The sequence below is a fragment of the Dioscorea cayenensis genome, chromosome 7 (assembly GCF_009730915.1).
Source record: "Dioscorea cayenensis subsp. rotundata cultivar TDr96_F1 chromosome 7, TDr96_F1_v2_PseudoChromosome.rev07_lg8_w22 25.fasta, whole genome shotgun sequence".
Taxonomy (NCBI): domain Eukaryota; kingdom Viridiplantae; phylum Streptophyta; class Magnoliopsida; order Dioscoreales; family Dioscoreaceae; genus Dioscorea; species Dioscorea cayenensis.
This window is the reverse complement of record NC_052477.1, coordinates 12,281,589-12,296,692: the sequence shown is the minus strand read 5'-3', so window position 1 is coordinate 12,296,692 and position 15,104 is coordinate 12,281,589. Positions and strand designations below refer to the sequence as shown.

At 39.7% G+C, this 15,104-nt stretch overlaps 2 protein-coding genes across 2 annotated transcripts; one reads left to right on the top strand and one right to left on the bottom strand.

Annotated features, from left to right (window-relative positions):
- Window positions 1-2,779: 2,779 nt before the first annotated feature.
- LOC120265085 (phenazine biosynthesis-like domain-containing protein 2) lies at window positions 2,780-6,836 on the bottom strand. The gene is made up of 3 exons (XM_039272998.1): window positions 6,807-6,836; window positions 6,504-6,734; window positions 2,780-3,139 (listed from the first exon to the last, which is right to left on the bottom strand). Exons 1-3 carry the CDS (start codon window positions 6,834-6,836, stop codon window positions 2,780-2,782), a joined length of 621 nt encoding a protein of 206 aa, XP_039128932.1.
- A 645-nt stretch (window positions 6,837-7,481) lies between these two features.
- LOC120265084 (protein MAIN-LIKE 1-like) lies at window positions 7,482-9,530 on the top strand. The gene is made up of 4 exons (XM_039272996.1): window positions 7,482-7,535; window positions 8,648-8,727; window positions 8,893-9,331; window positions 9,435-9,530. Exons 1-4 carry the CDS (start codon window positions 7,482-7,484, stop codon window positions 9,528-9,530), a joined length of 669 nt encoding a protein of 222 aa, XP_039128930.1.
- Window positions 9,531-15,104: the final 5,574 nt, after the last annotated feature.

Sequence of the window (15,104 nt, the reverse complement as noted above, 5' to 3'; positions counted from 1 at the left end):
CAAATGAGGAGATAAGACGAGTAGTATGACAGTTGATGAACAGTCAGTAGCGGAGATGATAGGTGAAGAGTATCTAACACATAGACTCCATCATGGCGGCGCCAACTCCAATCACCTTCCCACTTTGATCCCCGCACACCCGACATGAGGTATAGTCAAAAAATAACTCGATGCACCATAATCGAGAAGTCGACTAATGTACATAAGGTTCATAGATAAACGAGGAACATGAGATATGATGGAATAGAGAATAAAGTAGAAGAAAAAAATGGGCCAAGAGATGAGATAGGGAAGCAAGGTGCCATCGCTAGCATTTGAACACGTGTAATATGTAATGGTGGACGTGAATGATGAAGATAAGTGGCATCAGGAGTCATGTGAAGAGAAGCACCAGAATCAAGAAGCCAGAGAGGACAGGAACTACCTGGAGCAGAAGGAGGAACCTGAGCTGACCGTGCATGACCAGTGGAGTCTGCGAGATGAGACTGCTGAAACTGGCGAAACATCGCCAACAACTGATGATCGGCAGGTGACAGAGAAGAAGAAGATGATGGAGCCGGAGACGGTGGAGCAGGAGAGCCCTGAACAGAATGTGCCTGCTGGTGGGAGTGAGGCAGTGGTAGAAGAGGTGGTGAAGGAACAGTACGTGGAAGTCCACGCTGCTTCTTCCGACACTCACGCTCAAGATGACCAAACATGCCACAGTAGTGACAAATCACAGTGCGTTTCGGCCGTGTAGAAGAAGAAGGCCGAGGTGAGACAGAAGGTGCCGGGGGTCTAGGAGATGAAAACGAAGAGACAGTAGGAAGGCGAGGGACAGCAAGGGCACTACCTCCTCCTGTAATGGAAGCCCGGAGACGGGTTTCCTCAGCACGAACAAAAGTGAAAGCATCATCCAAAGAGTAGACCGAGGGGGCATGCAGCAACTGAGCCCGAGTTTGCTCAAACTCAGGACGAAGACGCATAATGAACTCATACATTCGTCGTGTCTCATCATGAGTCACGGCGACGTGAGCAAGACTCGTAACAAGTAAGGATCCGGGCGCATGAGCAAAGCACAATAAGGGAGGAGTCAAAGCATCAACTCGACGCCATAAGGCACAATACCGACTATAGAACTCGGGTCGACGGATCCTCGCCTCAAGACTAGAGAGAGTCTGATATAGAGTGTAAAGTTGCGCCTGACTGGAACCACAGTAGCGACGCTCAAGATAATCCCACATCTCCCGAGCAAAGGGGAAGGTCGCTAACTCGAAAGTACGAATATCAATAGCGACCGCCCCGACGGATCATCATCTTAGTCAGAGAATCGCCGCCAGCCCATTTCTTAAACTGCTGCTCAAAGACCGTGAGAAGAACAGAGGCCTCGGTGGAGGGAATGGTGTCAGGAATAGAAGGAGCAGAGGGAGCAGTACCTGTACCGTCAACATGACGAAGAACGCGAATGCCATCGAGAATTCGGCTGAGAGTGAGCCGCCATGCAATATAGTTGGTGCCATCAAGTACAACATCGAATGATGGAGATTGCGATGACGCATATCAGATGGCACCCCACTAAATCCATAGCCATCCATATTAATTATATATAATAATAAGTTTTTGTCACACGCGGCACAGAAACAATCAACTCAATGTAGTTGCTTTTGAGGACATAGAGCCACTTTGATCTTGGCATCATATGCTTGGAAAAAGACATAGAGCCTTGATTCAAGGAATTTGAGAGGAGATGGGTCGGGTCGATCGAACATCATCTTCCCAGGTGAGCTGACTGCGACCAGAGATCATCTTCCCGGGCGAGTGGCGGGAGCCGGGGCGTGGCGGGGAGGCCGGAGCGGAGGCGGGCGGAGGTCTCGGGCCGGGCGCGCGATCGGAGGGCGCGGGCGCTGCGCGACGGGCGGCCGGGTCGTGAGCCGGGCGCGGAGTCAGGGGCCGGGCCTGGGGCACGGGGTCGCGGGTCACTGGGGAGGGGACGCGGGTCAAAATGAGCGAGGGGTCAGAGCTGGGGCGGCCGGTCACAGGGTGGGGGCACTACCGGGAGAGGGGGCGGCAGTCGGGTGGCGGCCGGGCCTGGGGCACGGCCGGTCGCGGGTGGGGCACGGACGGGGGAGGGACGCTGGGGTCAGAGCCGGGGAGTGGGGCGAGCCGGGGGCGGCCGGGTCGCGGTGGGGGCACGGCCGGGAGAGGGGGACGGAGCAGGGGCACGATTAGGGTGTGGATGAGGGCTCATGAAATTTTTGAATGTATGAATGAGGGGATGGAAAAGAAGAGGTATAAGAAAAAGAAGGAAAAAGGAAGGGACTGGCCGGAGAGATGGTCGGAGAGATGGCCGGAGAAGATGGCCGGAGAAGAAAAACCTAGTCTCGATACCATGTTAGAAGAAGGGATGAAGAAAGAGGAAGAGAAGAAGTGATCAATTACTCATCTCATGATATCAGAACAAGTGTGATCATGAGGGGCTTCATATAGAAGCTAAAGTATAGTGTATACGCAAGTATATATATACATACATCTAATATACATACACATATCTAACATACATACACATGTTAGATATGTGTATGTATATTAGATGTACATATATATATATACATACATCTAATATACATACACATATCTAACAGAAGCAACCTCAACCTGGAGTGGAAACTATTTAATTTTTTATCTTAAGAAGTGGATCTCAAACTAGCAGGTCAGGACAATTATTCCATAACAAGACAAGAGAAATACAAACAATTTTGGACAAAATATTAGCTATTGGCAGATATTGTCCTAATCATAATCAAAGATTAAGGGATGGGCAAGGGAGTACAATGTGGTCATCAGATGAGCTTCTCTTTGTAACATTGATCATAGATGCACCATTCAAAGTTTCAGGAATAGATGGGATCTCACCGGGATCGGATTCAACAACCTTGCATACAGGAAAGTTCAACTCAATTGAAAAGCTTTCTTTTTCTCCATTGGATTTGATAAAGTTTTCAGCCTTAACATTAAATAAGGTTGACTGCTTGATTCCATAGACTTTTGTAGCAGTCAAAATTCCAGATTTTGTAGCAAACTCAATGACATCACATTTTACCAAGCCATATGATAAAAGAAAATGCGCTGCAACCAAAGTTGCATGACCACAAAGATCAACCTGCAAAAGAATCAATATAATTTTTTTAATGCATGAATGCAGTTAAAAGACTCAAACATGCCATCTTTCCACAATTACTGTTGATATAACTTTGACAAATAAATAAATGAGAATTTAGCATTGTCATCGAATTGTCCATAGGAGAGGCAACCATATAAGGAAATAGAAAATTATACTTCAAATAAAATTGTCTTATTACGAAAATAGATACCAAACATAGCTTTAGTCACAAAAGCACGCTTCATCAATTAGCACCAAAAGTTGACAAAAATAACTCTCTTACCAAAAGTTGACAAAATAACTCTCTTAAACAAAGACAAACATATACGGATCTAGGTTGGTTTCTTAAATAAGAATTAAACCTCAAACATCAAGAGTGAACTTTTTTGGATCAACCAACAAAATTCTTCTTCTCCACTCATTTCCATCTAGCATCATTTATATTTCACATATTTACACCCTCTTTCAACTGGTCTCCTTTCTGTCTTTCTCAGATGCTTGAAATTAATATGAAGCAGGCTGGTAGTTGAGTCTGGGTTAAGCTCACTCAAAACACTTTTGTTGGATAATATTTTGGGTAAATTACAAGATTAGTCACTAAACTATCCACCAGTTCCTATTTTGTTCACTAAACAAAAAAATTCTATTTTTGGTCACTAACCTTTAAATTGCTTCCAATTTGGTCATCGACGCCAACGCCATAACGATTTGAGCCGACGTGGCTTAGCCATGTCACGAATCTTAACCACGCCAAGACCGCCTTTTTAAAAACGTGTTTCTTTCTTCTTCCCTTCCCCTTTCCCTTTTCTTTCTTCTTCTCCTTTCCCGTTTCTTTCTTCTTCTCCTTGCCCTTTTCTCCTTCAAATACCCTGCCATTGATCTTCCTTCCTTCATGGAGTCGACCGATAACGTAAGAAAATGTCGTAGTGGCGACCTTCTGGATGAGGAGCCTGAGGTAATGTTCCATTTCTTTTACTTTTTCCCTCTCTTGTTCGGTGCCCTAAAATTTAGTATTCATCTCATTAGGTAATGGTTTAGGGTACCGATTTATGGCAATTGTGTCTTTATGCATGTTTTCAAGTAAAATACTTAAGGTTTAATGTGTCGTTGCATTTATTTACTTATCCTTTACTAGATTTTGTACATATGCATGCTATTTTCTTTCAAATGATAATTTTGATGTATGTTTTCATTTTGATGTGTTGATTTTTCTTATTCTTGTTTCTTATTCCTTTTCATATTATAATAGTTTAATTTCTTATACAAGATGGTGTTGTCTTTATGTCTTATAAGAAACATAGTCATCTGGTACATGTAGTAGCAATGCAGGAGTCTTCCTCATTAATTGTAAGTCAAGAGATATAATTAAATAAATTTTTTGTCATGTGTGTGGTACTAATTTTTTTCATGTAATTCAGAGGGCTACACAGAATCCTACTCAATTTAAAGAAGCTAGAAGTACTCAACCACATGCAAACACTATTAGGTGGATGCCTGATGTAGGTTTATTAACCCTACATTTTTTTCCCCAATCTATGATTGTCTTCAGCTTTAATGAGTTACATTATTTATGATTTTTAATAGGGTTCTTCTCAAGTTATAAACACACAGCAACATAGACAGCAAGGGAGACAAGTCCCTTCAAGGTATTTGACAGATTTATCTCAAGGTGGAAGCAATGCCCAAAAGAAAAGAAAAATGCCTCAATTGTCTTCCAAGGCTCTTCTAGCAAACAAGAAAGAAAAACCAAGGGTACACATGAAAAGAAGGATTGCTACTGGGGAGGCTGTGCACATTGTTCTTTTTAAATGAATGTCTTCTGCGGAATTCTATGTATTACCATTCTGAATATTATTATGTCATGATGTTGTTACCAGATTAATATGTTATTTTGTATCATCTGTAGAATTACTAGATTATCTGCAGAATTCTGAATGTCATTATGTTATTACCAGATGACTATGTTTCTTATTTTGTATCATCTGCAAAATTACCAGTTTATATGCAGATCCGTGTTGGTTATTCTGTATCATCTGCAGAATTATGTGTTGGTTATTCTGTATCATCTTGGAATTCTGTGTATTATTAAAATATAATGACATTCTGTGTTGCTAATGACATTCTCCATGTATTGTGTTTTTTTTCTTGTTTTTGTTTGGCCAAAAATTAATTTTTAAGTACTTGTGTGTGTGTTCTCAAGGAGGTGCAAGTTGTTCATTTAATTTGTGAAGCAGAATAAACAAGGATTAAGCATTCATTGGTTTCTGTTGTTTTTAGAAATAGATGGTGTTGTTTTCATACTACAGGTTTCATTCAGATGGATTATCATAAGCCCATCGATTCCCCATTGATGAATCATCATTTTCTCTGCACAATAAAGGAAGCGACAATGATCAATATCTGATAGCTTTCGGCCATTACTGGAAACTGCAACCCAAATCTACCACATGTTGATCTCACGGGAATTCCTATTACAGGACTGAGGGCAAGGAAGAAGAAAGAAATGGGAAAGGAGAAGAAGAAAGAAAAGGGCAAGGAGAAGAAGAAAGAAACGGGAAAGGAGAAGAAGAAAGAAATGGGCAAGGAGAAGAAGAAAGAAACAGGAAAGGAGAAGAAGAAAGAAAAGGGAAAGGGGAAGGGGAAGAAGAAAGAAGACACGTTTTTAAAGAGCAGTGCTGATGTGGTTAAGTTCGCTGACATGGCTAAGCCACGTCAGCTCGCCGTTAACGGTGTTGGCGTCAGTGACCAAATTGGAAGCAATTTAAAAGATTAGTAACCAAAATAGAATTTTTTTTTTGTTTAGTGACCAAAATAGGAACTGGTGGATAGTTTAGTGACCAACCTTGTAATTTACCCGAATATTTTATAAGATGAAACATATTGTACATTATATAATTCTTCTTTATACTACACATTATATAATTATTCTTCTACTACAGATCATGGTTTGTAATGATGGTAAGACCTTATCCTTTCCCTTGTGCTCAATTAACTTTGAATCCCCCGATGCCTTTTTAAAAATAGTTTTTCGATTAGTCGAATGTAAAACTGGCAAGTTTGGCTCAAATCAAAATGAGAAGATCTTGAGCTTAAAATCATGCTCAACTCAAATTCAAACCATCTTGAGCCAATCAAGAGCAAGCATTGCTTCTTTTAAGTTTAGCTCTTTGCCACCACTAACATTTTGGTCTTCCTATACAACATGCCACCACCCGCCTCCCCTTGCCCACACAACACACACCACCCCTCATGATCTTTTCATATGAAAAATGTTCCTATGCTCATTCAACTTGGACCCATAGAAAGCTTGCTCAGTTTTATAAAAAACATAAAACGTCATAAAGCAAAAATCAATCAACCAAACCTCATCGATCGGAGTGAACCACCGAAGATTAAACCGCGGGTTGTCATCGAGATAGCACGGGTCAAGAAAGCGAGCCCTCGAGATGTTGATCTCCTTGGCAACAGATTGCATCCACTCATCATCCACTTGGTGTCCATCCTCTAAGAAACATATAGCTGCAGGATTACCTTTAAATGTCATGGTCTCGTGAAAGCATCTATCTCGAAAACCAAAAGATCCAAAAATTGCACACTAAAGGTCACAGAGGCAAACGATCAAACAGTTGATAGACGACAAAAAAGAAGAAAACTCTTAGGTACTCACCATAGCATATCTCACTGCTCTTGTAGCCATTTGCGCTCTCAAGAAGGAAGACACCCAACAAACAAAGGCTTTTTTTTTAAATATTACAAAAAAAAAAATTACTAAATTACGCATATTTGGGATTATTTACCAAAAATACGTGAAGTTGGTGGAAAAACGGTAAACCTTTCCCCTGCTTTTCGACTTTTTATTTTTATTTTAAAATATAGAAAACGGAGAGTTTCTCCCGTTTTCATTTTTAATTAAAAAAATTATGAAAATGGAAGAAACTCTCCCTGTTTTCAATTTTTTAAATTTTTTTAATAAAAAAATGAAAAACGGAAGAGTAACTCCCTGTTTTCGTTTTTAAAAAGCCCTCAGACGGATTCCTTGTCCTTGGTTAGTGTTGGTTGGTGTTAACTTTTTAAATATTCTCATTCCTTAGCATTTTCACAAATGCTTTTTATTGAAAAAGCAAAAAAACAAGAACACCAACTATATTAGCCTTTAGTAACGGATATAAAAATATCCGTTGAATTATTTTATTATTATTATTATTTTTATATAATACCCACTTCCCACTTCCCACTTCCCACTTCAAACTATCTCCCCCTCCATTCTCATTTTCTCTTCAAGTTCTAATTGTGCGGGTGTTTTCTACTTACACGTGTACGGGATTTCTGTTGATAATTTTCGATGGCGTTCTTAAGATTACAGAGTGATCACATTTCATCCATTTTGTCGGAAAAGGTAATAATTTGTATACTTAGATAACTTTGAAATTAATTTAATAATTATATTAAGGCATTAGTTTCACATAATAACTTTTTATGTCATAATTATTAATCGTATTAATAATTATCTTATTAGCGGCCAAAGCATGTTTAATTAGATAACACACTATATTTTTAGGATAATTTTTTTATTAATAATTGTATTATGTCATAATTAATTATTGTATTAATAATTGTTAACCTCGAAGCATGTTTACTTAGATAACCTGGTATATTATTTGGTTATTTTTTATTAATACTTGTATTAAATCATTATTTTATATTAATGATTGTATTATATCATAATTATTAATCGTATTAATAATTATCTTATTAGCACCTCAATCATGTTTAATTAGATAACCCACTATATTTATAGGGTAAGTTTTTTATTATTAATAATCGTATTATGTCATTAGGTTTTATGAATAATTTTATTATGTCATAATTAATTATTGTATTAATGATTGTTATATTAACCTCAAAGAATGTTTATTTAGATAACCTAGTATATTATTTGGTTATTTTTTATTAATAATTGTATTAAGTCATTATTTTATATTAATAATTGTATTATATCATAATTATTAATCGTATTAATAATTATCTTATTAGCACCCCAATCATGTTTAATTAGATAACCCACTATATTTTTAGGTAATTTTGTTTATTATTAATAATTGTATTATGTCATTAGGTTTTATGAATAATTTTATTATGTCATAATTAATTATTGTATTAATAATTGTTATATTAACCTTGAAGCATGTTTATTTAGATAACCTAATATATTATTAGGCTTTTTTTTATCAATAATTGTATTAAGTCATTATTTTAGATAACCTAGTATATTATTAGGTTAATTTTTTATTATACTAATAATTGTTATATTATGGCTGAAGCATGTTTATTTAGATAACCTAGTATATTATTAGCACACCAATGTTTATGGTTTACTCTTCAATCATATTTAATTTTTCGATGGCATATGTTCGGATTTATGATTTTTTCGTGTCTTATATTTTTTCAAGTCAACCTATTTTATTTTTCCATTTAATATGAAATTGATTAATATATGTCTTTCTACAGCCTGATCGGGTTCTTAGGTGTAGACATGTGTCTATCGCAGAGCCTCCTACACAAATCATAGGCCTTTTAAGAGAAGCTGGGTTCTATCATGCGGCTCAAATTCTTAATTTCTGAATTGATGCCGCTCTTGTGAGCGCATTAGTGGAGAGATGGCGGACTGAAACACACACATTCCACCTTACATGCGGTGAGACAACAATCACGTTGGAAGATGTGGCACTATTACTTGGCTTACCGATTAACAGCCACGAAGTCATCGGTCAGACTTCCGGCTTAGGAAGTGCTGTCTGTGCAGAGTTGCTCGGAGTGGTCCCACCGGCGGAGCAAAGGAAAGGTCAGAGTATAACTCTAACATGGCTTGAGGAAACATTTGGCATGCTGCCATACGATGCAGGTCAACGACAGATAAAATGTTATGCACGTGCCTATATCCTAAGGCTTATCGGTTGTGTCCTCATGCCAGATATGTCTCAAAATAGGGTTCATCTGAAGTGGTTACCACTTCTGAGGTATTTTACAGAAGCAGGAAGATACAGTTGGGGTTCAGCATGTGTAGCAACCTTGTACAGGTCTTTATGCCATGCATCCAACAAGGATTTGAAAAATATCAGTGGATCTATGATATTACTTCAATCATGGGCATGGTACAGGATTTCAAGTATATCCCCTCGAACCCGTGCTATCGTATCCTTTCCTCTGGCTTGTAGGTGAGAGCAAATTAAATTGATAGATTAATTTTACACTTAATTATAATACATTGAAATTATAATTCATTCTCATTTTTCAGTGGGCGACATTGAAGTGGATGATGATAGCTCATAGCAACAAGCACAATGTGAAGATATATAGGCGACTACTAGATCGGTTGGAGATGCAACAGTAATGTTGTTAAAAACTGATAATTCATACACATATTTTTAGGTATTAATAATCATTGATTATTTGGTAAATAATTTTGAAATAGTTTATATGGCGGCCTTATGATTCGAATCGAGATAATTGCACAAGTGCCACATGACATTTTCAGCAGATGCACCTTTTACGGATCAAGGTTTACATCATTGATTTGCTTTCAAGTTGTTGAGTGGCACCAAAGCAGATCGAGTGACTAAGACAATTTGGCTTCACCCAAGGTGTTCCTCTCGATCCAGCTCAGCATCGGACCGACCCATGATCATGATCTTCGTGGTAGAATTGACACGTATGGGCATTGATGCACGGAAGATGGATTGGATCATCGGAGAGATAGAGCGTCACGTTGCCTCGACCTCCATGTTCTCGCTGGGAATAACGCAATGTCGGTGGAATATTACTGACCGGTATACTACTAATACCATACTATTTTTATCGACAGATCGGGGACCTGCTGGATCCTCGATTTCGAGAGGGAACACTCTTTCAGCGCCACTTAGAGCGTTTCCAACAGTGGTTGTAGATGTGCCACGACTGAGTCCTCCTGTACGACGACGTCGTCGGCATAGTTCTCGGGTCGAACACGACGAGGCACATATTCCTCAACACCCACATCAAGAAAGGTACCAATCATTTCACTCATCAGATGATATCAACGTTACTCGATCATCTCATCTCCATGGATTTCCTCCAGTTGAGCCCAGCAGATACTCGGTTGATTTCGGGATGGACTTTGTCGCGAATTTATTTTGAATATCAACCCTCATCATCCACCTATGGAACGCTGGACAATCTAGTCATTCAACTTCATTTCTGCAACAAGACCGGGAATCACCCCAAAACCCTTTCGTGACTGTTGTCAGAACTCCCGAACACTCCAGCCCTCGAGAATACGCGATTCGAATGAATCATCTGATGATGACCCGCCAGCCGAGCAAGCACGAAGACCTAGGCCACGGGGACTGCCTGACAGAGATATTCACCCACCTCAATGTTTTATTGAGAGATGGTAGCATAGACGATAGAGTAGACTCTTGTATTAGTTATTGTTTTCCTTTATTGTCTGCGCAAAACTATCTGTAGTATTATTTTGCTTGGTGTTCTATGTTGTGTATTGTTTTTAAATTTACTTTTTTTCTTTGCATTTGTCTTGTCTTCATATGCTTTTAAGAAAAAGGCTTTAATGATAACTCATTGCATGTTATAATTATATGAAAGGCTTACATCATTAAAACATTACAACGAAAAAGACATTTAGACTATATTACGACTCGAGTACTTGAACCGCAGATGTTGGGACAATTTCAGGGCGACTATGTCCTTCGTTGCAGACATAAACCACAACGTTTTTACCGAACACCTTCCCTAATATCCATCTCGTTACTGAATCCTTGTAGATTTTGGTCTTCCTTTCGTCGGTCTTCTCATCGTAATATTAGGGACGTAGACGTGGACCATTATAAGGGTTCCAATATCCCTCATTTGATACTGGCTCAAACTCTTTACGATATACATTAAAAACTGTTTGAAGCCTATACACGCTTGTCAACATACTCCTCCCAATGTGAGACGAATATGCGAGCATGCTTTGCAAGGACATGTCGACATGGAAAAATGCACGTCTCGAAAAGCACCACAGACTCGCACTCAATGTGATCTTAGGTTGATCATGAAAAGTGGTAGCTTTGTCTCCCACATTGCGGGGGTGACATCTCATCTACCATGAATGACTTCTCTTCACGGGTCAAATTGATGTAACGTAAATGCCGGACGTCCTTGTTGATTTTCTTGGATTGCCTTTATTAGTGATTCTTAGAAGATAAGGCCTGATGCGATCTGAGCTTGCGCCTGTACACCTTTCCTCACAAATAACTCCACAAGTCGGAAGTACGTTGATTTAACCATAGCTGTTATAGGAAGGTTTCTTGTTCCCTTAAGCACTCGAATTAACACATTCTCGCGAGGTTGGTTTGTCATGTGACCATATCTTCTCCCTTCTTTATCGAACGCTGAGCCCACTTCTCCCAGCGGTATGTTATCCAACCATCTCGTCGCCTCTTCATCGTTGTCCGTAGTAAAACCATACCAAAGTAGTTAAAAATCTTGAATGGTTTTCGAATAACTCCGCAATGATGAACTTAAAAAGTTAAGATAACTTCAATAATTAACAACAATGTAAGAGTTAGATTAAAAAAAAAGTTAATCTTGTAACTTGCCAATATTGACAACTATCCGTCTGCATTTCTTTTGTTTACGAAACGACACATGAAATTGGCCGAGATATGTCTAATGCAGTAAACATGGTACTAGCATGAGGAGCACTCATCTCACGACCCAAGCGATCTAAAAAGTCGATTTGATAGATTCATGGCGATCGATATAAAGCATATTCCTTGTTGTGGTGTTACACTAGAACGTAAGTTACGCAAGAAGAAAGTCCATCCACCCAACGTTTCTCCTTCCACGATGGCAAAACCAATCGGGCGAGATATTTTTATTACCGGTCTCTAGCGATTGCCAACAACAAAGTGCCTTTTGTATTTGCCATAAATATGGGTGCCATCTATCCGGATGACCGGTTTGCAATTTTTGAAAGCCTCCCACGCAGCGGGAAGCTCCAGAAAACTCTATGAAAGATTCGAGCATCACGTGCAGTGTAAGGTCCATAGTATCTTTGGTCGGGTCTCAAGATCAACTATTGTCTCAGGAACAAAGCAGTAACGCTGATAGCCATCTTGGTAATTCGTTGTAGGACTCCTCCCAATTGCCAAATGCTGCTTCAACCGCTTTTTGCTTAGCTGTCCATACTTTCCTATATGTCGGTGTGTATCCGTATCGATTTTTGATCTCCGCTATTAAAACCGATACATTGATGCTTGGTTGCTGTTGGACTAGTGCTTGTATTTGACGACAAATCATGTTTGAATCCGACTTTGAATGATCCTGCGAGATCATTCTTTCGATGAACACGTGTGAGGCCCGATGTACTTTGTAATTTCCCAAAAGTCGTCTTCGCTTGCTATAGGGATGCGCGAACCCTCCAATTGCACCCATCGCCATATGACTTACATTTACCGAGTATCGAGTCGGATCGGACTCAATAACTTTGTATTCGATCGATTTAAGTAAGCGATAATGCTTAATTGCGGTCACAGATCATCTTTGCTTGAAAACCTCATGCCTACATGAAGATCTCCATTTGTCGTTGCTCCGAGTTAATGTGTCGCATACAATAAAGGGTACTCCGGAAATTCTTGTCTTGACATTGCTTCCAAATCAAGGGTTCGCGATATGTCTTTGGAGGGCTCCATTGGTGCCATCATGAAATTATGGGCGGTCATTGGAACGTCTTCAAGATTGCATTCTTCTAACTGAATGTCATCAACACTTGCTTCAGTGTCTTCCCCAAAGCTATCACCATCGTCGTCGTCATCGTCTCCACTGGATCGGCCATACTGACCAAATTCGGTTTCATGAGTATCATGAAAAGAACTTGTTCCGCCTTGTAGATGTTGTGAATTAGTAAAATAATTATTGGATGGTGGATCATCATGTGCCCTCCACTCCGTACAGAGCCGTTCAGGTTCATTAACTTGGCATGGTGATAAAATCCTCTCCCGTCTCAAATTGAGTTGAACTTCATCATTTGGGGGCGGTTTGTTGTCAGGAAGGAGCACCCTCGAAAGTTCAGCGCTGAACTCCACATACAATTCAATAATGCCAATATCTGAATTTCTTTTGTGGCAGTCGAACATCATCCGAACATCTCGGTCATTACGCAATTTGAATGACCCAGATAGCAAAATCTTACTGGGATCTCAAGAAATTGGGGAGCCGGTATTTGATATATGAAACTCTTAGGCTGTCAGCAGTCTCAATACTTTCTTCAATGGATCTCTTTAAATTTTCGTAAGAGATGTCGTCTTCGACATACAAAATATGATTGATCCTCCGATCGAAAATATAATTGCATCTTCACTAGCAACGATTGAACCATTGTAGTAAAACCAATACAAGTGAAGTCTACTGCCATTGTTGAAGATAAGAAAAAGAAGTATGGGTGAGTGGGTGAGTAAGTAAATAGTGTGCAAGAGTGAAAAATGGGCTACTAATGTTGGTTTATATAAAGAGCTCGAATTTTGAAAATTTCATTTATGAACATTGCAGGTTTGACCGTCCTAATTAATGATTGGTTCAGGTTTGACCAACCTACTTTGTGCTAAGTACTAACTGGTGCAGGTTTGACTGTCATACTTTGTCCCAATCACTGGGTGGTGTTCGACCGGGCTGACTTGGCCGACGTGCGGCTCGATCGCGCCCGTTTTGTCCCATCCCGCATCAGTTCGACCGAGTGGTGCGAGTTTCGACATGGCGTACGCATTGTCTGTGGCCGACTGCGCAGGTTTGATCGTCTCTGCTTTTGTCCCAATCATCGAGTGGTGCAGGTTTCGACCGGCGTGCATTTTCGGCCGATCGCGGTCTGACTATCCCGCTTTGTCCCAATCATCGAGTGGGTGTAGGCTCGACCCGCTTACTTCGTCTTGACCGGGTGCGAGGCTCGTCATCTGCTTTGTCCCAAACACTGAGTGGTGTAGGTTTCACCGACGCATTTTCAGATTCCGATCGCGCAGGTTTCGATCATCTCCGCTTATCCCAAACACCGAGTGGTGCGCAGTTTCGACCGTACTTAGCGTGCCGTAGTGATCGCGAGTTTGATCGCCCTCGCTTTGTCCCAATCACTGAGTGGTGCAAGTTTGACCGGCCGTACTTTTGCTGCCGCCAGTGCAGTTCGATCGCTCTGCTTTTGTCCCAATCACTGAGTGGTGTAGGTTTGACCGGCTTACTTTTGTGCTGACTGCGGTATGTGTGATCGCATACTTTTGTCCCAATCAGCTGAGTGGTGCAGGTTTCGACCAAGTACTTTGTCGGCCGAGTGCGGGTTTGATCGTCCCCTGCTTTTGTGCATGAAGTGGGAAGTGGGAAGTGGGAAGTGGGTATTATATAAAAAAATAATAATAAAATAATTCAACGGATATATTTATATCCGTTAGTAAAGGTTAATATAGTTGTGTTCATTTGTCAAAAGCTAAGTAATGAGAATCTTTAACAAATTTAAAAGCTAACCAACATTACTAGGACAAGGAAAAAAACAAAAACAAAAACAAAAACGGGAGTTACTCTCCGCTTTTTATTTTTATTAAACAAATTTATTTGAAAAGCGGGAGAGTTTCTCCCGTTTTCATAATTTACTTTAATTAAAAAATAAAAAGCAGGGAGAACCTCTCCCGTTTTCTATATTTTAAAAATAAAAATAAAAAGCTGAAAGCAGGGAAAGGTTTACTGTTTTTCCACCAACTCTAGTATTTTGGTAAATAATCCCAAACATCGTAATTTAGTAATTTTGTAATATTTTTAAAAAGCTGTTTCTTGTACCTACCCTTTATATATTTTTTTTATTGATTTTTTCATATGATAAAATTATTTTGATATCCAATATCAATCTTGCTCTCTAATAAGAAATGAAATGTCTGCAATTCTTGGTGTT

Excerpts from the sequence above, each read along its gene's own strand:
- LOC120265084 (XM_039272996.1), top strand. The coding sequence starts at position 7,482 with ATGGCGTTCTTAAGATTACAGAGTGATCACATTTCATCCATTTTGTCG. Across the intron at positions 8,728-8,892 it reads GGCCTTTTAAGAGAAGCTGG|CCACGAAGTCATCGGTCAGA; the intron begins GTTCTATCATGC and ends ACCGATTAACAG. Across the intron at positions 9,332-9,434 it reads CCCCTCGAACCCGTGCTATC|TGGGCGACATTGAAGTGGAT; the intron begins GTATCCTTTCCT and ends CTCATTTTTCAG.
- LOC120265085 (XM_039272998.1), bottom strand. The coding sequence starts at position 6,836 with ATGGCTACAAGAGCAGTGAGATATGCTATG. Across the intron at positions 6,735-6,806 it reads GAGCAGTGAGATATGCTATG|TGTGCAATTTTTGGATCTTT; the intron begins GTGAGTACCTAA and ends TGTGACCTTTAG. Across the intron at positions 3,140-6,503 it reads GGTTCACTCCGATCGATGAG|GTTGATCTTTGTGGTCATGC; the intron begins GTTTGGTTGATT and ends ATTCTTTTGCAG.